The 23924-nt window shown below is 44.3% G+C and overlaps 1 protein-coding gene across 5 annotated transcripts in view; it reads left to right on the top strand.

Annotated features, from left to right (window-relative positions):
* Positions 1–23924, top strand: part of ARNT2 (aryl hydrocarbon receptor nuclear translocator 2) — a 195797-nt gene that overhangs the window by 9883 nt on the left and 161990 nt on the right. The window contains exon 1 of one of the 5 annotated variants that reach the window (XM_058427831.1): positions 23096–23131. The exons of the other annotated variants lie outside the window; for them this stretch is intronic. Within the exon in view, the coding sequence (XP_058283814.1) occupies positions 23122–23131 (10 nt within the window). The 5' untranslated portion in view covers positions 23096–23121. Of the gene's footprint in view, positions 1–23095; positions 23132–23924 lie in introns of those variants that run through there. 5 annotated transcript variants of the gene reach the window in all.

Below are 23924 nucleotides of genomic sequence, written 5' to 3'. Positions count from 1 at the left end.
ATTAATAGCCACACAAAATAGTATTGTCTTTCTTATCTTCAATAGACCTCTGAGTTGGGTGGCAGGACATGCGAGAAACCTGGGCACAGAGGTCAAACGTGTATCCACACAGTGCTTCTCAACTGGGGGCATTTGCAATGTCTGGAAACATTCTTGGTTGCCACACCTCCAGGGAGTGGGGTTGCTACTGGCATCTATGGGTAGAGGCCAGGGATGCTGCTAAACATCCTACTGTGTACAGGGCAGCCCCCCACAACAAAGAACTTATCCAGCCTCAAATGTCAGTAGTGCCAAGGTTGAGAAACTCTGGTCTATGGGAACAAAACTCTGTAGGCCTCTGGACAGTGGCAACTAGAAGAAAACCCCAGGAGTTTCACAAGGACGTGTGGCCCCCAGATAATAAAGGGCTGGCCCCTTTAAAACATGTCAAGAAAACGTGACAGCTTTAAAAGCAAGATGATGCTTTTGAGATAATTATGAAATCCGTGATGGAAGTTAATTTAAATGTGAAATAACAGAACTGCAAAAAGTAATTTTATTATTATTTTTAGAACAGCATTGATGTTTCTATCCCATCAGCAGTTTGAAATGAGGCATAGTCTGGAATCGTTTGCCATAATTTGATATGCTTGATGGATTCCAAGTCCCCCAAAGAATAAAATGAATGAATGTGATCAAGGATCACAGCTGTGTTCTCTCTTTTTTTTTTTTTTGAAAATATTTCACGCCAGAAAACTTCCAATTCAGTTCAGCCAACCTCCCTGAACACCACTTCTATTCCCTGCACAAAGGGTGCTGTGCTCAGTGCTGGTGGTGGTGGTGGTGCGGTGGGGGTGGGTTGGAAAGATGTGGCATAAAACAGGTTGGCTACGTGTGTGTTCCATCAGTCTCTAACACAGGCAGCACTGGACACTTATGCAAATTTATGCAAATGACTGACCAACCATTGGTGAACAGAGGAGAATGTAGACCCCCTCCATTTCTTTCCTGCAGGCAAGGAAAGATGGTGAAGACTGTTCTGGGTATGCAACACATTTCAGGACCAGTGTGTGCCTTTTCCTAGTCGGTGTCACAAACTGCAGGCCTTATTCCCAGCTGCTTGCTGGGTCTGTGGTGTCCCACAGATTCTGCAAAGCCCACCTCTCCCACATAGCTCCTCCTCCTGCTATGTCCCCTGTGGCAGCGAGTGGCACCACTATCCATTCATTGGCCCAAGCCAGACATTAATTATTTTAATTGCTTATCCACCTAATTAAACAAATATTAATTGAATGCCAACCATGTGCTCACAGTAGTGTGCAAACCCAGGCATGGTTTCTGCTTTCACAGAGCTTTCCTCTGTGGCAGGAGAGTCAGCCATTTATTAAATAATAAGTATTGTGAAAGAAAGGAGTCTTTGTTTCCAAATGCAACAGGAGGCCATTGAAGTGTGGTGAGTGGGGGCGTGATGTGATCAGAGGTGGGTTCTGAAAAGCTCTCTGGCTGCGGAATGAAGGACATGCTTATTGGCAGCAGGCTGGTGAGGAGGGAGGCCTGCCCAGAGGCCATTTCGGAAGTCCATGTGAGGGACATGGAGGCCCGGTCCATGTGACAGTGGACGTGGACAGCAATAAATGGATCTTTCAGATACTTAGGAGGAGAAACAATTGAACCAAGAGAGTAAGTGATGGATCAGATATCAGAGATGTGGTATTGTTCCTGATTTGACCAGTGGGTGGATAGGCTATCATTTCCCCAGCTAGAAAATACTGGATGAGATCCAGATATTTTGGGCTTTTTGGTGGGGGTTGGGGGAAGATCAGGCGTTTGGTTGAGTTTAAGGCACCTTGAGCTCAAGACTGCCAAGGGAGATGGGGATTTGCCAGAAACCTCCAAGTTGCTTCATTTCCCCCTGGAGTCAGAACTTTGCTTTCCCCACGCCCCACCTCCACTGCTGTGTCCCCAACACCTTGAGTAAGGTCTAGCACATACTTGGTGCTTAAAAAATATTTGTTGAATAATGAATGAATGAATGAATGAATGAATTGGTCTCCACATCCTCCAGATCCCAAACAAATGAAAAGAGATGTGTCCATCACAAGGTTTTGTGTTTTTGATAATGTTTTATGCTGAAATTATTTCAGGTTTACAGACAAGTTGCAGGAATAATACAGGAAGCTCTTGTATACTTGTTCCCCAGATTCCCCCATTGTGTTGCTATTTTACCATGTTGGCTTTATCAGTTTTTTTTTCTCTGTCTCTCTCTGTCTCTCCCCCTCTCTCACTGTGCCACTTGAGAATGAGTGGCATACACAATGTGCCTTCTAACTCTAAACGCTTCAACGTATGTTATTTCCTAAGAATAAGGACATTTTCCCACAATTTATGACAAAAATCAGGAAGTTGGCATTAATGTAATAGCATTATCTAATCCACAGGCAATTTTCACCAATTGTTCTTCATAACAAAAAAAATGATTTTTCAGGTTCAGGGTTTAATCCAGGATTATAAGTTACATAAAGTTCTGATGTCTCTTTAGTGTCCTTTAATTCTGGACTAATTTCTCAGTTTTTTTGTTTGTTCGTTTTGTGTTTTGTCTTTCATGACCTTAACATTTTTGCCAAGTATAGGCCAGTTATTTTGCAAAATATCTCTGAATTTGGTTTTGTCTGATGTTGCCTCACAGTTGCATTGGAGTTGTGCTTTTCTAAAATTTTAATTTTTTTTGGCAAGAATACCACAAAAGTGCGGTTGTATCACAGGGTTACTTTGAACAATCATTTAAAAGTGAGTCTCTCTGTTGATGAAGTCAAGGTCGTGTGTAGACAAGACTAAGGAAAGATGATTAGTCATTTAAGATGCCATTTACGTGCTTGGCAGACCTCATCTTTGGGTCTTATACACCATTTGCGAGTATAGGCAGCTTTACATGCTTCTTGTTGAGTACAGGTCCCAGGGTTTTTTGTTTTTTGTTTTTTTTTAAATTGTAACATTAACACTTTCCTAAACTAAGTATCAATTTCATTTGACAAATAAAATAATTATAAGCAAACTATGCAAAGATTACCATATCTCTAATAAAGTCAATAGGGAGATGAAGTGTTTAATTACCAACTTTCCTGACATACAAATTGAAAAGCTTTTCAGGTAAGTTGCTCACATGGAATGCTTGAAACACACTGCAATTAACAATTGGATCTTCATTCACACAGTAATTAGTATATGATTTGTCCCGTTCTTGGTTGCTGGTGCATATCCAGGTTTAGATGTGTATTTGCATTCATTTTAGGAAATTAATTTATTATTTCTTTTAAGTTTCACTTGAAAACAAATTTGCGTTTTACTGTGGCTTCATAAAAAGAGATCACCTTTTGTTGCCTGACTTAGTGACTTAAAAACCAGATTTGGGAGATTATAATTTGTCTGCAGAAACTTGCCGAATTTTCCAGTCTGAGAATTCTCCCTCTCCTTCCCATCCCCCCTCTGCTTCTTCTCCTCCCTCCTCCTTCTCTTCCTTCTCCTTTTTCTTTTCTTCTTCTCCCCTCCCTTTCTGCCTCTTTCTCTCTCTTTCTTCTCCTTCCCTCCTCACCCTCTCCTGCTCCTTTTTTGCTTCCTTCTTTTCCTCCTTCTCCCCAACCCCCTCCCTTTTTTTAAAGACCCAAAGAAACAGGATGAGGTGGAAATGTTTGGTCTACCCAGTAGTTAACACAATCCACTAGGAGACAGTATAGACATCGAATGCATCCATTTTCCCAGCTGTGAAATGAGGTGGCTCCTCCGTTGGGTACTGGCCAGGCACTAGGGCTGTTCTGTGTGTTTGGGATTCAGAGGTGGACAAGGCATTGCATGGCCTGGTGGACCAGGGGACCATAGTGTGTGGGTGGCTGGTTGCTCTCTTGTTCCTACTGTTGCCTTATATGTAAAATGGGGGGTGATCATGGCACTCACCTCGTTTGATTGTGGCATGGTTATATTTACCAATGTTTGGGATGGTACCTGGCACACAGTAGGTGCTCTGTAAGCACTACTTGTTTCTCTCAGTGCCACCCTAGTAGTGTGGAACATGGCACAGGGTTTGGGATTGAAAGGCGTCTTTCCAGCCCAGCAGTGAAAAGTTGGGGAGGAAAAACCAGATGTGCTTGTTGAAGAGAGGGAGTCTCTCATGAAACAGCAAGCCCCATCTTCCCTGGCACTCTGAGGCTGCTGGGTGTGTGCAGGATCATAAGCTGTCCCTGATCTGGGCATTCCCAGTTCCACTGCGGGAAGAGCCTCTAGGCCCTGCCTCTGCTGTCCCTACCTTGCACTGCCCTGGGAGGAAGGACAGTGGCGACCTTGGATTTGTCCCTTCCCTGAACCTCCTGGATCCGGATGCTTCCTCCTGTCCCTGTTGTGCTGTGACAGTCTTCTCACCACCCCTCTCCATTTGCTGGACCATTCTTCTGTCCTGACTTCTGCAGCTGAATGCAGACCAGCAATGCCCTCATCACCCACTCCTTCTTCCCTGTCCTCACTGACAGAGTGGGGTAAGGGTCCCACTGTCCAAGGACTGTTCTTCCTCTTGGCCCCTCCCATGCTCTGGACAGACCAAATGGGATCTGACCAGTCTCTATGGATCCTCTGTTGGGTCTGGGGCTAGGCTGCTGTGCTGTGGGATGGATGCTGTGTCTGGTCTCCCTGCACATCTGAAACTTACCTCTGTAGCTGGCTGGCTCCTTGTACCTCCTTACCTGGCCCTGCTGGGCCTCAGGCTGAGTCCCAAGACAGTCAAGTTTTGTACAACACTTTATGGACAGACTAGGAGTTTGGACATGTGCCTCTTTTTTCAAGTTCATTCATTTGTCCTCATTCATTCATTCAATAAACATTTATTAAATATCTGCCCTTCATTCATCACAGTGCTTAGATGCTGGGAATACACTGGGTGGAAAGAATGACAGAGTCTGTGCCTTCATGCATTTAGAGGCTTCTTGAGGGCAGCGTCTTCCCGAGTCCTCCAAGCTGAATGTTCCAGCACTGGAAACAAACCATTTTCTTTCTTTTTTTTTTTTTTATTATTATACTTCAGGTTTTAGGGTACATGTGCACAATGTGCAGGTTTGTTACATATGTATCCATGTGCCATGTTGTTTTGCTGCACCCATTAACTCGTCATTTAGCATTAGGTATATCTCCTAATGCTGTCCCTCCCCCCTCCCCCCACCCCACAACAGTCCCCGGAGTGTAGTGTTCCCCTTCCTGTGTCCATGAGTTCTCATTGTTCAATTCCCATCTATGAGTGAGAACATGTGGTGTTTGGTTTTTTGTCCTTGCGATAGTTTACTGAGAATGATGTTTTCCAGTTTCATCCATGTCCCTACAAAGGACATGAACTCATCCTTTTTTATGGCTGCATAGTATTCCATGGTGTATATGTGCCACATTTTCTTAATCCAGTCTATCGTTGTTGGACATTTGGGTTGGTTCCACGTCTTTGCTATTGTGAATAGTGCCGCAATAAACATACGTGTGCATGTGTCTTTATAGCAGCATGATTTATAATCCTTTGGGTATATACCCAGTAATGGGATGGCTGGGTCAAATGGTATTTCTAGTTCTAGATCCCTGAGGAATCACCACACTGACTTCCACAATGGTTGAACTAGTTTACAGTCCCACCAACAGTGTAAAAGTGTTCTTATTTCTCCACATCCTCTCCAGCACCTGTTGTTTCCTGACTTTTTAATGATGGCCGTTCTAACTGGTGTGAGATGGTATCTCATTGTGGTTTTGATTTGCATTTCTCTGATGGCCAGTGATGATGAGCATTTTTTCATGTGTTTTTTTTTTGGCTGCATAAATGTCTTCTTTTGAGAAGTGTCTGTTCATGTCCTTTGCCCACTTTTTGATGGGGTTATTTGTTTTTTTCTTGTAAATTTGTTTGAGTTCATTGTAGATTCTGGATATTAGCCCTTTGTCAGATGAGTAGGTTGCAAAAATTTTCTCCCATTCTGTAGGTTGCCTGTTCACTCTGATGGTAGTTTCTTTTGCTGTGCAGAAGCTCTTTAGTTGAATTAGATCCCATTTGTCAATTTTGGCTTTTGTTGCCATTGCTTTTGGTGTTTTAGACATGAAGTCCTTGCCCACGCCTATGTCCTGAATGGTATTGCCTAGGTTTTCTTGTAGGATTTTAATGGTTTTAGGTCTAACATTTAAGTCTTTAACCCATCTTGAATTAATTTTTGTATAAGGTGTAAGGAAGGGATCCAGTTTTAGCTTTCTACAGATGGCTAGCCAGTTTTCCCAGCACCATTTATTAAATAGGGAATCCTTTCCCCATTTCTTGTTTTTGTCAGGTTGAAACAAACCATTTTCTGGAACGCAGGATCTGTTAGGTCTGTCTGCCACTAGATGGCGTGGTCAAATAAGTACCTCAGTGATTTTCAAACTTGACCCAGGGATCACCAGGAGAGCTTGTAAAAACACAAAGTGCTGCCCCATCTCAGTTTTGGAGTCAGCAGTTCAGGGGTGGGAGTGGGCTGGGGTGAGATTTGCATTTCTAACAAGTCCCAGTGATGCTGATACTGCTGGCCCAGATACCCTTCAGTTCCACTGAGGCAGGGTCTGCACTAAGCCAGTACTATCCAATGCCAGCTAACTCACCTGGTTCAGGATGGCTGGGCTCAATCGCCCCATTTCACAGGTGAGGAAATAAAGGGGGTCGAACTGAGCCTTGAAACGCTGATCTTAACACACGGGTTTGCCTGATCCCAAGTGTACCTTCTTTCCACTGTCACGCTGGCTTTCCCTGAGTGATCTGGAGAGAGAAGGGAAGATAATTAATGAGTGGACTGTGCTGAAGAGAAATGAACCAGAGGTGTTAACTAGGCATCCAGCAGCGTGAGAGGGTAGGAAGAGGAATCAGTGGCCCAGTCCTGGCGTTGACATGGCATGGTGCCCTGGGACACCCCTACCTTTTCTCTTTGGGCTTTCGATTTTCTTATCTATAACATGAATGGTTGGCATGAAAGCACCTCTCATGTGGCAGCGTCCTGGAAAGTCCCGGGAGAAAAAGCTGAACAGACTCTGTGCCGGTTCTCAGGGAATTTCCATGGTATTTGGAAGATAAACACAAATGGTCTTCCTGTGCCTGGCAACAGGTCAGCCTTAAACAGCAGGGCATAATTTGCTTTGGAACACAGTGTAAGGCTTTCACCAGAGGGCCTTAGGATAAGGGGTGGAGCATGAAGAGCCTTGGAGGAAATGGTGGTGCGCTCCATCTGAGTTGGGGAGCCTGGGGCAATGGGAGGATAGGCTGCTGATGGCCACAGCAACCCCACCTCCCCACGCAACCAGCCATCCACGTATTTCTCTGAGCCTGTCTCCACATTTTATCATCTCACACCAGAACCCACATTCTGGATCTGTCTTTTAACTCTTTTTCTATCAGCCCCTCTTTTTAGTTTAAAAAAAAGACCCTATGAACATACGAATATATGTATTGACTATACAGATGGTCCCTGGCTTACAGTGGTTCCACTTAAGATTTTTGACTTTATGATGGTTATAAAGTGATATGCATTCAGCAGAAACTGTACTTCAAATTCTGGATTTTGATCTTTTCCTGGACTATTGATATTCGGTACAGTACTCTCCCAAGATGCTAAGCCAGATCATCTGACACAAAGCCTACTTAATGATAAAGAGTTGAGTGTCTCATGTAATTTATTGGATATATACTGAAAGTGTTCTGAGCATGTTTAAGGTAGTCTAGGCTAAGTTAGGACGTTTGGTAGGTTAGGTGTATTAAATGCATTTTTGACTTACGATATTTTCAATTTATGATGGATTTATTGAAATGTAACCACATCAGAAGTAGAGAGCATCCATATGAATATATGTAATGAATATATGAATATATATTATGGACATATAAAAAGAATTATATGTGAATATATATTTATTGCAAAGATAGGGAACCAACCTAAGTATCCATCAACCGATGAGTGGATAAAGAAAATGTGGTATATATACACCATGGAATACTATTCAGCCATGCAGAAGAACAAAATAATGTCTCTTGAAGCCACTTGGATGGAGCTGGAGGCCATTATTCTAAGTGAAGCAACTCAGGAATGGAAAACCAAATACCATATGTTCTCACTTAGAAGCGAGAGCTAAGCTATGGATATGAAGGGGCATACAGGATAGTATAATGGACGTTGGAAACTCATAAGGGTGGAGGGAGTGAGGGCTAAAAAACTATATATTGAGTGCAATCCACACTACTTGGGAAACAAGTGCACTGAAATTTCAGCCTTCACTGTGCAATTCTTCCATGTATCCAAAAACCAGTTGTACCCCTAAAGCTATTGAAATAGAAAAGAAAAGGAAGGAAGGAAGGAAGAGAGGGAGGGAGGGAGAAAGGGGAGGAAGGGAGGGAAAGAAAGAAGGAAGGAAGGAAGGAAGGAAAGCTGTCATCACAATATTAAAATCAATAAAAATAAATGTCAAAAAATACTTAATGGTACAAAGAAAGTAATTTTTAACCTATAGTTCACGAGTTTGAAACAATGCACCAAATGGCATTGTATAGGTGATACGAATTGTCTGATGGTAGCTGAGTGCAAACCCCATCTTATTGCTGTATTTTCTCCATCAAATTAAACCCAGCTTATTTCTTCCAGTTTGGCTGTTTGAACATCCAGTCTCATTATTTGTTTTGAGGAAGGTGCACTTTTTTCCTAGGGTCATTTATGACACCTTGGGCCTTATGCAGCTCAGGAAAATTAGAAGCTAATCTCTGATCTTCTTTTAATTGTGGTTCCTAGTGAGATACTCATTGCTAGTCTTCAGGGCCCAGTTGAAGGCAGTCAGCTGGCTGGCAGTCCTTTAGTCCAAGTGGGCTGTCAGGAAATTACAGCATTGAAAAATAAACAGAATTAGTAAAGCATGGATGAATTAAATAGCTATTCAACACAGATGAATAGAGAATTAATGACTTAGAAAGTAGAATGAAAGAAATTATAGAGAATTCAGCACAGAATCAGAGTTCAAAAATATAAAAGAGTGGCTGGGAGACAGAGAGGTGAGACCTCCTCCTTCTTACGTAAGTTAGAGTTTCAGGTAGAGACGGTAGGGAGAACAGGGAAGTTAGGTGTATTAAGATTCAAAGAGAAGAAGCTGATACTTTTTCAGAACTGATGAAAGTCATTCAGCCTCAGATTCAGGAGCAACAACAAATTCCAAGCGAGATAAATAAAAAGATATTCAAACCTAAACTAAATGTAGGGAAAATAGAAAATAACAAAGAGAAAAACTTAGAAGCAGTAACAAACAGCAGACGTATCACCTATACAGGAGCAGCAATTAGATTGATGAATGACTTCTAAACAGCGATCATGAACCCTAGATGACAATACAGTATTTTAATATGCTAGTTGAAAATAATTATAAACCTAGAATTCTATACTTAGACAATTTATCTTTTAATAATGAGGAGATAAAACATTTTTAGATAAAAAATTGAGAGGATTTGAGACCTCACTAAAGGAACTTCTGAAGGTGTACTTCTGGAAGATGGTAAGTGACCTCAAATGGAAGTTCTCAGATGCAGTGAGCAAAGGAAATAATGAGCACAAGAATAAAGATAAACATGCTTTGGCTATCAATAATAACAACATGTACTTTGTGAGGTGATCAGAGGTAAAGCTGTGTAGTTTAGAACTACTAAACTTTTACTAATTAAGTATAATAATATTTCTAGAGTAATAATTAAGGCATATAGAGTGTACAACCACCAACATATGATATTTTTCATATTAAATATTTCTACACTTACTTGTATTTATATATGTAAGGAGAAGAGTCTGGATTTACATATATCAAAAAGTTAACTGTGATTATCACTTTTTGTGTAAGTGTATTTCTTAGCCATTTTGGTCTTGTAATTTATAATAGAATCAAAATATTAAAAAGAAAATGTGTTCCTAACTTACATATCATACTTTATATTATGTAATTAAAAGCATTTGCTTTTAAATCAAATGTATGTTGGTTTGCATATTTCAGCTCTGTCACTTAGCTGTGTGACTTCAGGCAGGTTCTTAGCCTCTTTGCTTTGATGTCTTGTAAAATGAGAATAATAATAATAATGATTCCTACCTCATAAAGCAGTTGTGTGTGCATGAGAGGACACATGAAATGTGTTTCGTGCAGCACTTAATAGCGTCTGTGCCCAGTAAACATGAGCTGTTACTATCATCAGGTCATCGTCACCATCATCCTAGACCTGAGGATCATTTCCACAAAGAGTTGAGGACTGATGCTCAACAGATCTGAGCAGTGGCAGCATTGAGGAGTTAGTGTGGAAACACACAGGAATTCCTAACCCTAGGAACACATTGCTTACACTGGGAATGCTCACTATGTGATTATGAGTCACATAATCAGTTACGTCTAATGTATTTTTTCAGTGTCTACTGAGATAAGCATGTGTATATATATATATATATATATATATATACTTATTTGAACTATTGATAGATTTCCCAAGGTTGAGCTATATGTATCTTCCTGGAATAAAAGGCACATGGTAACACTGCATGGTTCTTTTAATATTGTTAAAAGATATGCTGAATTTGATTTGCTAAGATCCATATTAGTAAGTGAGATTGCTAATTCCCATCCATTATTAGTAGTGAGATCTTTCTGCAAATATGCTAGAATTTGTAGTGTGGTCAGTGAAGCTTTTGATGATATTTTGTGTATGTGTGTGAAAGAGAGGGAGAAAGAGACAGACAGAGAGAGAGAGTCATACTATATTGGTCAAGATTCTTTCAGCTCCAAAGACAGACAGCCCAGTTCAAACTAACTCTTACATAATCCATAAAGGTATTTTTTGTAAAACGAGGATATCCAGGCGAATGTTTGGCTTCAAGTAAAGATCCAAGAGTACTAGCAATTACTTAAGGCACTTTTTCTCTTCCTCGTGGTCCCTTAGCTTTCCCCACCTTGTGTTGGTTTTTTTCTCAGGCAGGTTCTACCCAAGTGGTGGCCCAATTGTATCTTACGAATGGAAACTCCAGCAGGGGTCTTAGGTAGAATAGCCCTGCATGATTTTCCTGAACCAGGCCCTGTTGCCAGGGAACACCATGCTATGACTGACCAGATCTGGGCGTGTATACACCCCAGGAACCCTCATGGGGTCAGACTTACCTGGGCCACAAGGACTGTGGGTGAGAGAGGGAACATTCCTCAGGCGGTGTTCTCTGGGTTGTCCCCAGAAGGAAGACGGGGACAGGACAGGCAGTACAACAGATGTCTATGCCTCGTTGGCAAGTACTTTTGTGTCACAGGTTTCGGAGACTTCATCTGGTTTGCACACCATTCCCATGAGGTTTTATTTTGTGACATTTCATTCCCATTTTTATTGGGAAGATGCCCTCATCCAAGATGTTCGGAGGCTGGCCCACTTTGGCAGGATGATAAAGTGGCAAAGTCAGGTCCCTCTCTCCATGGGCTGCTCTTCCAGTCAGATATTGCCTCTCTCTGAGTGCCTCACAGTCCAGCCGTGGGAGAGGTATTGCCCATGTCCCACTTGGTTTTATTATGGCATTCTTTTGTCTGTAATCATCAAATAAAAAATGTACCTGTGGGTGAAAGTAAAAGTGGTTGTATTCTTACTGCTTCATTGTTGCCTGGAACCTTTCCCTTTCAGTGGTCTGAGTCATAATTTTTCTTTGGTTTGTTGACAAAACAGTTTATACTGTTTTCTTCCAAAACAGCCCTCAAAAAAAAAAAAAAAGGTAAACAGAGAATGGATTTCTAATTTGTCTTACCAGTTCAGGCTTCCGGCAGGAATTGAAACCCAGAATCTTTGTTTTGAAGACAGTAAAGTGGGGCTGCCTATATCTATGGCTGCTTCTAAGAATCTGACATGAATTTTATCTAGTTCCTTGTGCAAAATAAATCCTTTTTTTTGTAGCAAAAGGGGTTGAAGTTGAAGGAACACATGAGATAGTCAACAAACGAATTATTAAAATAAAACTATATCATGAACATGCTTGTGCAAACTTGGGATAATAGGCCATATCTGCCCACCTGTGGCCAAGTCTTGGCACATTGGTTTTTGTTTTATCGAAGAGCTGCTCACAGTAGCCTTGTTTCTGTCAGGAAAGATGAGCAGAGACTCAAACATATCTCTGAATAGCTCACAACAAGAATACCCTTTGGAGGATCCTAGAGTGTTGTGCAATCTTTGACTTCTGAAATATACAGAAGACTTACTGTTTCTGCAAGTATGGCTCCAAAATGGAGGTCATTTTTTGTTTTGGGTTTTTTTTTTTTGAGTGAAGAAAGGATAATTTATTTAAAAATAATAATGAAACTAGTGGCTATCCTTCTGAGACAAAAGAAATATACTAAAATTCCAATTTGCTTAAAAATTTAAATATAAACCTAAATCAATAAAAATATTGGGAGAAACTTTAGCAGACTGAATGTTCAACCCAGAGGTTAAAGATAGAAATATCTGAATGTGTAAATATTACAATCTTTTTTGTTCGTTTGTTTTGTTTTGTTTTTATTTTTTCCAAAAAAATGGGATACATGTGCAGAACGTGCAGGTTTGTTACATACGTATGTGTGTGCCATGGTGGTTTGCTGCACCTATTGACCCATTTTCTAATTTCCCTCTCCTCACCCTCCACCTGTTTTGGAGTTTTTTTTTTTTGAAAATCTATAGGAAGGGGGCCAGGCATAGTAGCTCATGCCTGTAATCCCAACACTTTGGGAGGCCAAGGCAGGAGGATCACTTAAGCCCAGGTGCTCGAGACCAGCCTGGGCAACGTAGTGAGACCTTGTCTGTGATAAAATCTTTAAAAAATTAGCTAGGCATGGTGGTTCACACCTGTGGTCCCAACTACTGTGCAGAGTGAGGGGGCTGAGGCGGAAGGATTGCTTGAGCTCAGGAGTTCAAGGCTGCAATGAGCTATGGTCTCGTCACTGCACTCCAGCGTGGGCAACAGAGGAAGACTGTCTCAAAAAGAAAAGAAAAGAAACTCTATAGGATACATTTCTTTTTCACTCTCTTCAATGAAGATTGCTATTTCAGTGAAGCAGCAAAATGCTCAATTGAATTAAGTACTCTTTAGAACTGGACATTTAAAAAAGAGGAGAATACCATTTATTGGATGCATGGATACAAGAGAAAAGATAGAAATGTGATTGGTTGCCTAGCTCCTTCTGTGACCAAAGTAGAAGATTCTTGAGATCTCTGCTGCTTGTTGAGATAAATGTGGTTTGCTGGTAGCTTCTCAACCATACCATGGTCCTGTTGGTCCCTGTATTTCTTGTTTTGAGCACAGCTGGGGGAGTAGAGCTGAGTTTTAGGGTATCAACTTAATAGGATAGATATAGCAGTCATCACAGCGGCCCCAGGCTGCCACCGGAATCCATAGCAGAACAAAGTCTCTCAATTGCCCCTGTGTCCCAAGGCTACTGCATGGGAGCCGGTAGGGCTAAGGGAAGGAGGGGCTTGGTTCATGCAAGGCCATGATTGTTTGTTACTGGGTTGTTCCTCTCTTGGATTCCATGAAGAGGAAAGGGATTTCACTGCTGTTGACCTGGTTAAATTATCTTGTTTAGAGGAACCCATTTCATGAATTAAAAATATCCTTCTGGTTAGGTGCTGTGGACCAGTTGTGTTAGTCAGCTCAGGCTGCCCTAACAAAATACTATAGACTGGGTGGTTTAAACAACAAAGATTTATCTTCTCACTGTTCAGAGGCTGGGAAGTTCAATATCAAGGGGCCAGCTGATTCGATTCCTGGTTAGGGCTCTCTTCCTGGCTTGCAGACAGCCACCTTCTTCCTATGTCCTTACGTGGCAGAGGGAGCGGGGAAGCGAGCTGTCTGGTATATCTTCTTTTCATCCTATCATGGAAGCTCCACCCTCATTCATGACCTCATATAAACCTTATTACCTCCCAAAGGCCTCATTTCCAAATATTGTCACATTGTGGGTTAGGACTTCAACATATGAATTTTGGGTGGACACGATTCAGTCCCTACTACCAGCACAAAATTCTTTCTGTTGGATGATATTGTAGTGACCTATGTTTGGGGCAATAAGGTCATAAATTCGGGCAAAAAGGGTAAGAAAAGACAGACATCAAGAAGGGCGTCAGCGGGAGGACCTGACCACTGAGGCTGGGGCTCTGCGAGTGGGGTTTGTTCTGCTGAGACTTATGCACAAGAGCTTTGTGTCTCCCATCTGTCTCTCTGTTGAGATGCATTTTAAGATTTTTTCTTCATTCACAGCTTAAATGAATCCTGTATTGGACTGTCCTACTCCGTTTTGAGGATGAGGGCCATTCTTGGTATGGTACCTAATATACAAGAGAGGTGTCCAGAAAACCTTAGTGAAAGGAAAATGGGAGTTTTGAACCTCAAAACTGAAAAGAAGGGAGGTTCTGCTGAAGGAGAACATGGACGTGAGGTTGCTAAATGGTTTGGGAAGAAAAAAATTAAGTTCAGTTTTAGAATACAGGGTGTGAGGTTAACTGTGAAATCTCTAGGTACACATATGCCAAGAAGTCGCTGAAGTTGATAGAATCACACACTCTTGAAAGGTGTGGGTCATTTATTTTAACCCTGTAGTCATAGCGGGAATCCGTATGATAAAGCCATACCCTGCTGCTTACCCAGGCCTTGCTTGATGTATTTCTAGGGACATACAACTGTTTAGTTTACAAAACAATGCTTTCTGCATTTAGACAGTCCCGGCTCTTGGATAATTATCTGCCACTCTTCAAAATCTGCCTCTGTGACAATTCTTCCTTGTCCCTGACCTGTCATCAGAGGGAATACCATCTACATCTGGCCTCGTTAACTTTGGCCTGACTCCAGCTCTGAAGGGTCTCTCTCTCCCACTGTCTTCTCCAGCGTTCGCTGTCAGGATCACCTGCTCATCAGCTCGGCCTGATAAGGGGAGATCTCTATTTGTCTGTTGCAGGTATCTGTGGGCTTAATGCATTGCCTTGAACACCACTGCTCTTTGCACAATAAAAATGGTACTTGCTGAATGACTGAGTGGAAGACTCCGTGTGGGCCAGAGGGCCAAGATTTAGATGGCTTCTTCCAGTCCTGAAAGAGGCAGAACTGTGTAATCATTCACCTTCACGATGTCGATTCACAGACCCAAAGGGCTCTAGGGAAATTATTGAACAGTGTAATCAATATTCATGTGTCCACTGCAATTTTAACCTTACAAAGACATGTTGGACATGATCTCATGAGGCATGGATATATGTGTGCATGATTTACAGATGGAGAGGAATCAGACTGTTCCCCAGTTCCATGGACTAGCAAGTGAGGAACCTGGATGTGGTCTCAGCTCTTCTGCCTGCGTTCTTATCCACAGGATTGTGTCAAACCTTACACAGTAATTGTGCAGGAATTATCTCATTTGCTTGAAACCACTGTCCACTGAAATGTGCTCAGCTGATAAATGTAGAAACTGCGTCCGAAGGAGGGCCAAGATCACAAGGGAGGAGGAACTGGTTAGAACTGAGACTTTAAGCCGGCCTTCCAAGTCCCTGGCACAGGAGTTTTTGGAGCAGACTTTTTCAATTTAAAAGGAGTGAATTCTGTCCTCTTCTGGAGGGGAGATGAGGAGGATTCTGAAGGAAACAGAGAACCACTGTTGGTTAAAAGCAAACATTACTCCTTTAATATACAACTCCCAACTTTTATTCTGTCTTCTGTTCATATCCACGTCTGGTCTCTGGATCTAGAAATAGACAAAGAGAATTTTGCGATGTGTAATGAACTGACTCCTCAACGTTCATTCGACACATGCTTCCTGCGAGGAAGTGGATTGCAAAAGATATAGGATCTATCTGATACAATATATGTCACCGGGAGATTCTTATTAGAATACCCTTTCTGTATTCCAAGCCTCCCTTTAAAATAAAAGGCAGAAGAAAATAGCTCGACTGATGCAGCTTTTCTGAACAAAGGAATGATATGGCCTCATACTGCTTAGTTGAAGTTCCCGACTGTGATAATAAGAAATATATATTTGGTCTTCACCTGTTTCCTAATAAACAGCTCCTAAAACCCTTCGAATCTCTGGAGTGATAAGAGTGTCTTTTGTGTATTAATGAGATGACTTGTGGCTGGGGCCCCTGGACAGCTTCAAGAAGGGGCTGGGCCGTGCTCTGTGCAGGATTAGAGGGTTGAAGCTTTCAGCCCCACCCCCTGACCTCTGAGAAGGGGAAAGGAGCTAGTGATCAAGCTAGTGGCCAATGATTTAATCTCTCATGCCGTCATAGTGGAACCTACATAAAAACCCCTAAATGTTGGGATTTAGGGAACCTCCCGGTTGGTGAACACATGGAGGCGCTGGGAAGGTGGGGCGCCTGGAGAGGGCGTGGAGGCTCCACCCACCCCACCCCGCAGTCGCCTACCCTGTGCATGTCTTCATTTGGCTGTTCCTGCACTGTATTTTTTATCTTACACTGGTAATAGTAAGTGGTTCTGGGAGCGATATAGCAAATTATAGAACCTGAGAAGGGGAGTTGTGGGAACTCCTAATTTATATTGGGTTAATGAGAAGTGTCGGAGGCCTGGACATGTGATTGGCATCTGAAGTGGGGCAGTCATGTGGGATTGAGCCCGTAACCGTGGGGATCCATGCCAACTCCAGGTATTTAGTGTCATAATTGAATCAAGTTGTAGGAGATGCAGTTGGTGTCCGGAGAGGTAGAGAATTGGTTAGTTTGAGAAAAAAGCCCACCCACTGACAGAGCCCCTGCCCAACTAGGCTCTGTACCACCAGATGTCATGACTGCCCTTCCATCCTGGGAAGTGGCAGAGACCCTGGCACCCCCGCCAGGTACCTCTTTCTTCTCCCCATTCTTCTCTCCTTTGGTAGTCACATCCCCGGGACATCACTGTCATCCAGAAATAACAGCAGGCAGCCTGGGGACGAAAGTGCCTGTCCTTGAGGCCCCACCAGCGGTTACCAGGATCTGTCTGTTCTCTCAGAAGGCTTCCCTAGGTCACTCTAGGTCTTCTCCCGAGGATGAGCACCCACTTCCTGGTGCCACCCAGAGCTTCCTAGGTCCTCTGACTTGATACCACAGCTGTAACTTGTGTTTTCCTGGGTCATGCTCTGTGCCGGATGCAACAGGCCACGTGGCTGTGTGTCTGAGATCCTGAGTTGGAGATCTCTGTGGTCTCCCCACTTCCCAGGTCCAAGCAGCCTCCACTCTCACCTGTTCTCCACACCTGGCTGGCCACTTTTCCTCCAGACTCCAGAGTTAGGTTCACCTCATGGGAAAACAGGAAGATCATCTATGTGTCATTTATAAGATCAAACCAGATGATCAAAGCCATAACAAAGCTCCTAGGTCAAAGTTCCTCCTATCCTGGAAGCTCCTTGGATATGTTCCCTATTGGGATAGCCCAGGGCTAGGAGGAACCATCCTAAAGGAACAGAGCCCAAAGCTACTGTAGATGCTGACTGTACAGTCTCAATGGGAGCTGCAAATAGTCCCAGTCCCTCTGTGCTGGCTTCTTCGCACTCTCACTCTCCTGTTTCTGAAGGGCTGGAATCCGCCTGATTCTTCACGGGTGTTGGTTGTGACCTCAGGGTTTTTCTTTGCTCTAGTGGTCTTTTTTGCCTTAGTGACAGAGAAGTAATCAGAACTGGGAAATGTGGGAATGAAGGAACGCAATCTCCTATCCTCTCTCCCACAATACACAGAACCTTGACAGCAGTTGGGCAGCCTGTCCAGGGCAGCAGTGGGCACAGATATGCAAATCTAGCACTGATCTTCCCTTAATGGACTAACCTATGATCTTGCCCTGCACCTGCTGTGTGCTGGGCCCTGTTCTGGATGGTGCATGTACACGGTGATGAATCATGCACTCTCCTTCCCCAGATTCTGTCCCAGGGTTTTTTCCCACCAGCTGTCAGTCTGCCCATCTTAATTTATATCCTTCCTGGAATCCAACGTCACGATCCCCCACAAAGCATTGGACACCACTCAGGTACTTACATGTACCCCTGAAGCCACCTGCCACCACCACCCCATTCCCTCAAAATAAAGACAACAACAAAACCAGAATCCTAAACCTTACATTTTCTTGGGGAGGCCGCAGCCTTGGGCCTTGTGAACAGCACGCCCCCTCTGTCCTCTCTGCATGTTCTTCTCGAGGGCCTGGTGCTCTTCTGTGCAGGGGTATCACTGGGACCGTGGCAGTGGGATATAGAGCATTTGTAATCATTGTTCTTGCCACGCCCAGGTTGTGGCCAGACCAGATCCACCCCCTCCCATTCCACAGCACAGGTCCTTTCCTGACCTTGCTCCTGCCAACCACTTCCCTCTGAAATCCCTTTTGCTCCTTTCCCAGTAACAATGAGGCTTTCCTTCAGGGTCCTGAAGAGGGCACAGAGGGCTCCCTGGCTCCCTTTGAGCCTGTCCTGCCTTCAAGGCCCGAAGCCATTCCAGGATGGGACGTAGTAGGGGAGTGGGCCGGGAGATAGTCTAAAGCGGCTGGAATAGGGGTCCTTACAGACAGACCCACCTTCCTCTCGTGATTGTCTGCTCTTCCCTTGGACCTCCTGGGCAGGCCCCTGTCTCTGCCTCCTGTCTGGCTGTTTTTCCAGGCTACCGGTTGTTGTCCCCACTTATCCAGCAGCTTCTGCAGGTCTCTCCACTTCTTCGCATGTGATCCTCATTAGGGGACACTGGCCTACCAGCTCTCTCCATTTTGGTGCTGAGGGTGGGCTTTGTTCCTCCAGTGCTTCCTCAAAGACCCCCTGGTGGCTGAAGCCCTCTCTCAGGACCTCCTGGTGGGGAGAACCCAGGAGGGGGCCGAGCAGCTGAAGGAGCTCTCAGCTGAAGTAACTCTGTGAAGCAACCGGCCATTCTGGGGTTGCTGCCCAGGGCCGCTCCTCCTTTTCCTCCAGGACAAGCTCAGGTATGTCAGCCTAAATGGCCCAATGGAACTGACCATGATCCTTGTGAAAGTTTTTCTCCACGGAGAATTGATGCTGCTGTCTCCTGAAAGCTCGGCTGCAAAGATTAAGGGTGTACTGTCAATAGGTAAGAATGCAGCATCTGTTTCCCATTCAACTGCTGCTCCCTGGAGGGTGTGGACTTTGATGAACTAGTGCACCCGCACCAGCCCTTCACCTGCATCTCTGGGGCACAGGGGGAAGGGCATGTCTTGCCCATTAGGTCAGCTGAATTAGAGGTAGAAGATTTCTCACCTCTTCTTGAATTTTCTGGGACCTTATGCTTAGATCAGAAGTTGGCAAATTGTGGCCAATGGGCCGCATCTGCCCTGCCTCCTGTTTTTGTATGGCCCATGAGCTGAGAATAATTTTTACATTTTTAAATGGATGGAAAAAAACACCGAAAGAATATTCCATGACATGTGGAAATTATTTGAAATTCAAATCTCAGTGCTCATGCATTGAAACACAACCACACCCACTCATTTATAGACTGTGTCTACGGTTGCTTTTGTACCATAAGTGCAGCGTTGAGTAGTTGCCACAGAGATCTTATGGCCTTCAAAGCCTGAAATATTTACTTTCTGATCCTTCCCAGAAAAAGTTTGCCAACCTGTGACTTAGATGGTGCAGGTGGAGATGGATCTTCCGCTTGGGCTGAGGCCTCTGAGAAACACAACGATGTTCCCATGAATAGAGAGCTTGTCCTCCTCTGTAATCAGAAGGTATGGTCTCACCATCACAGCTCAGCCTCCTGTGCTAGGAAATCCCACAGCCTCTTTCTTCTCCAGAAGCTCATGCTCCCCTATCTTCAAGTATTGGAGGCCCAAGCGTAAATTAAGACATCGACGAGCATCCCATTTGGTTTATAGTACCAAATAGCATAAAAATAACACCTTAACTGCTTTGAAAAGAAAACAGATTTTAATGCCTTGTGTGTAAACATTTTTACTGTTTTGCATATATTTTATATTTGTAGAGTAATTCACAGTTTAAAATTTAACACAAAATGTTTTTTTGGTGAATGATGGATGAATATATTCATCAAGGAATATATTCAACAAGGAAACTACTTTGTTTCATAAAACCTCTTAAAGGGGATTTTAGATCTGTGGAAGGATATGTGAGTTCCTTAATCAATTTGTTGTGTAAACAGCGGGTATGCCCACATTTTTTTTCCTTTTTAGAAAAGGCACTTTATTTTATTTTATTTTGTTTTATTTTATTTTTTGAGACCTAGTCTTGCTCTGTTGCCCAGGCTGGAGTGCAGTGGTGCAATCTCGGCTCACTGCAACCTCTGCCTCCCAGGTTCAAGTGATTCTCCTGCCTCAGCCTCTCGAGTAGCTGGGTCTGCAGATGCACACCACCACGTCCGGCTATTTTTTGTATTTTTAGTAGAGACAAGGTTTTGCCATGTTGTCCAGACTGGTCTTGAACTCCTGGCCTCAAGTGATCCACCCACCACCCCCCAGCCTCGGCCTCTCAAAGTGCTGGAATTACAGGCGTGAGCCACTGCACCCAGCCTAGAAAAGGCATTTTATAGAAATAATTATATTTGAAGAATGAGATACCATTTTGTTATTGGAGGGGCAAAGGGAAAGCCTCTTCATTTTCTGAAGGTTTGCTGAAAAATCAACTCACAAAAGGCAGGTTAATTGGAGAAAATGGGTATAAATTTTATTAATATGTACATGAGAACCTTCAGAATGACCCAAAGATACAGGGGAAACTGCCTATTTTTATGCTTAGGTTCATCAAAGTATGGACAGCTGTGTAGATACAGGATTAGACAAAAAGGGCATGATCCAATGTCAATAGGCTGAGTGGGGAAACTCAGCAAGGCCTGTCTGTTTAGATTCTTACTGGCCTTGCTGAACGTGCATTCCTTCCTTCTGAGTGTGAGGCAGGACCCTCTCTGGAATGAGGGTCTTATGACCTGCAGTCAAACAAGGTAGGGCAGATAGTTTCTTTATGGCTAGTTTTCACACAGAAAGGCAGAGGGAAAGTTAGAGTGATATCTTTAAGTTTTATGTCTGGCTTTGGGGAAAAAGGCTTCTGGCTTCCATGCCCTGCCCTGGGGCAGAGGGATTCTAGTGTCTGTGTCTAGCCTCAGGGGAGAATGGCACTAAGAGACAGGAGGGCAAGAGAAGATCAGATAAATGAATTTTTCTTCTGAGGATGCTTCTGAGGCCTTCATTTTGGGATATTGTTGACTGAGTCCCAACATTTATGATTTTACAAGATTTCCTGAACAGGAAGTGCTCCTTTTTCTCCAGTTCACAGTGTCACACTGGGCATCTATGGACTTGAGAATAACAGAATTGCCTTTGCTGCATGGATTTTCTTATGCACGTTTGCCATTAATCTTCACGTAGTCAAACAGTAGCATGTGGCTACACCTAGAAACTTGAAGCCGGGAGCAAAGTCCAGAGTGACAAAGCCAGAGAAGAGAGACCTAGGAAAGAAAGTATTTGTGTGAAGGTGTGAGTGTGAGCTCATCTGTGCTTTTTTGTCGGGGAGGCAGAGCGTTAGTAGGACTCAGAGGTGCCCAGAGGGGTCAAAGGAGTGGGGACAGAGAGCAAGGGATGGAGTGAGAGATCAAGAGAAAATCGGCAGGTGAGTGGAGGAAGAGGGGACAGGTAGACTGGGAGAGGGAGTGGGGAGCAGAGGAGAGGCAGGGAACAGGGAGTGGAAGAGAGAAGGAAAAGGAGAGGGGATGTCCAGGAGCAGGATAATAGATTGAAATAAGGATAAAGCCAGGAGCTCGGGTTAAGATAGGTAAGAAGTGGTACTTTCATGGAAGTTTTTCCTGAATCTTTCTGAGGTCCTGGGTGCAGGGTGGGTGGGAGATGGATACAACAGGGGGGCTGTTTGAGGCCACCTTCTCCTTTTATGTATTCCAACTCCTGCTCCTGAGAGGCAGCACCTGGATCCTTACCTGCGGGCAAACCACTGGGACATCTGGGGTCACTCTCCCCTCCTGCCCATTGTCGCCTGTACTACTCTCCACGCTCACTGAAGCCCAGTTTCCAGGGAGCCCCCCAATCCCTTAGTGTCTGCAGATACAGCCAACAACCAGCACTGCCATTGGGCCACCTGGCCACACACCTCCTGCCCTCTGCCTGCCCTCATCCTTTACTCAGCCAGGACACCCCATCGCCGCCTCCATAGGTGCCACCTCTGCCCGAGGTTCTCTTTCCCTCTTGGAGTGATGGAGGCTGGCAGTACAGAGTACCCTTCCCTTTAAGTTTTGTTTCTCACTTTTGAAGAACCCTGAGCCTCCAGGATTGCGGGCATAGTAACTTCCTCCTGAGAAGAGCCGTTAGTGGGTCAGTCCCTGCTTCAGAAGCAGCAAGGTCCGTTGCTGCAGAGCAGAGGCTGCCTCGGCCTTTGAACTGGCTTCCTTTCATCCTGGGCCCTGGTCCTCCCTTTCCCACCCCTTCCCATAGAACCATTTGCCTCCCAGTCCAAACAGCTGCCCCCTCCCATGCACACTGCTGGCCCCACAGCCCCCTCGCATTCCTCTGGCTCAGAGGCCAGGTTCCCTCCCTCCCTCTGTCCACAGGAGCAGGCAGTACTAAGGATATGCTGTCCAAGGCCATTACCGGCTTAGAAGTGGGAAGTGTGTGGGCTTCAGAGACAGCTTTGAAACGGTGGTGGATCACTTGGCACTGATTTTGCACCTGAATAATTGAGAACCTTGTATGTGCCTCTTAGGGCAGCACTCAGAGCAAAATATATCCATTCATTGACTCATTTATTCATCCGTGTCAAAAATATGTGTTGATGGTAAAGAGGAATTTGAGGATATATGGGCAAAAAAAGGAAAAAAATGTGTTGAATGGCTAGTGCGTCCCAGCTACGATGCCATGCACATGTGCAGTTGTGAGCACATTGTCTTCAGCTAACTGCACCGGAAGCCTCCACTTCCTACAGCCCAAGTCATCCCCTCCTTCATCCTTTCCCCTCTCTGTACAGCTCCCCTCCTTATTCAGCTTTCCCCCACCACCTTTACCTACAGACTCAGGGATGGGCCCCTTCATCTTGGATTGATGCTTCATCAGCCTGGGTGGGGCAGCAGTAGGTGAAGTCTCAACATCTTACGAGGTCTGGACTCTGATCTTGCTGAGTTTCAGGATGCTGGCAGGTAAAGCAGCTGGGATCTGAGCAGTCACCAAGGCTTCCGGGAATGCCATTCTGTGGGGCCCACTCAATCTCAAACAAGGCGACAAGGAAAGCATGGCCATCACTGAAGGGTGTGGTGATTCCATACCACAAATGAATAGACACTGCTTCCTGACCTCGGGGAGTTCCTCCTACCTGGGGAAACAGAAACACACAGCAAGTGAGGGATTGTAACTGTATTGTGTTGCTTCACCACATCCATCCAGGTGTCCCCATCGTGGTGCCACCTCCATAGGTTTGAGTTAAATGTACAGGAAGTGCAGATTGCTGTCCACTGTCTAAATTAGGAGTGATACTCCCAGGACACCCACATCCTCCAGATGATTAACCATCTGGTATCCTGGTGGGGGCTGTGTTTGCTTCGTGACCTGTGTGGGCCCTGGCACCAGGAAGGATGGTAGCTGCTCTCATTGTGTCTGGACAACAATCAGTACACGTGGAGAAGGGGCACACGTCCCTGGTTATGTGGACAGTCTTCATTTGTGCCTGGGGTTTTCACGTCTCTGCATGCTATCTGGTTTAGTATTTGTCCCACACTCCTTCAAAGGTGTGGGTTTTGCATGATAATTGAGAAGGCCAGGGTATCTGTGAACCCAGTGGGCAAGACTCAAGCTTGACTCACCTTGTCTTCCTGGTTAAACAGTGTTTAGAATCCACCAACTTATTGCCTCCTCCAGAGCCTTCTGCATCCGTCCCACTGATTGTCTCTCCTGGTTTGTGCTGTTTGGCACCTCTGGTTCCCAGAGCTCTCTGGA

This window comes from Hylobates moloch, unplaced genomic scaffold (assembly GCF_009828535.3).
Source record: "Hylobates moloch isolate HMO894 unplaced genomic scaffold, HMol_V3 SCAFFOLD_14, whole genome shotgun sequence".
NCBI lineage: Eukaryota > Metazoa > Chordata > Mammalia > Primates > Hylobatidae > Hylobates > Hylobates moloch.
Note: the sequence above shows the minus strand (reverse complement) of the source record. Positions and strands in the feature narration are given on the sequence as shown.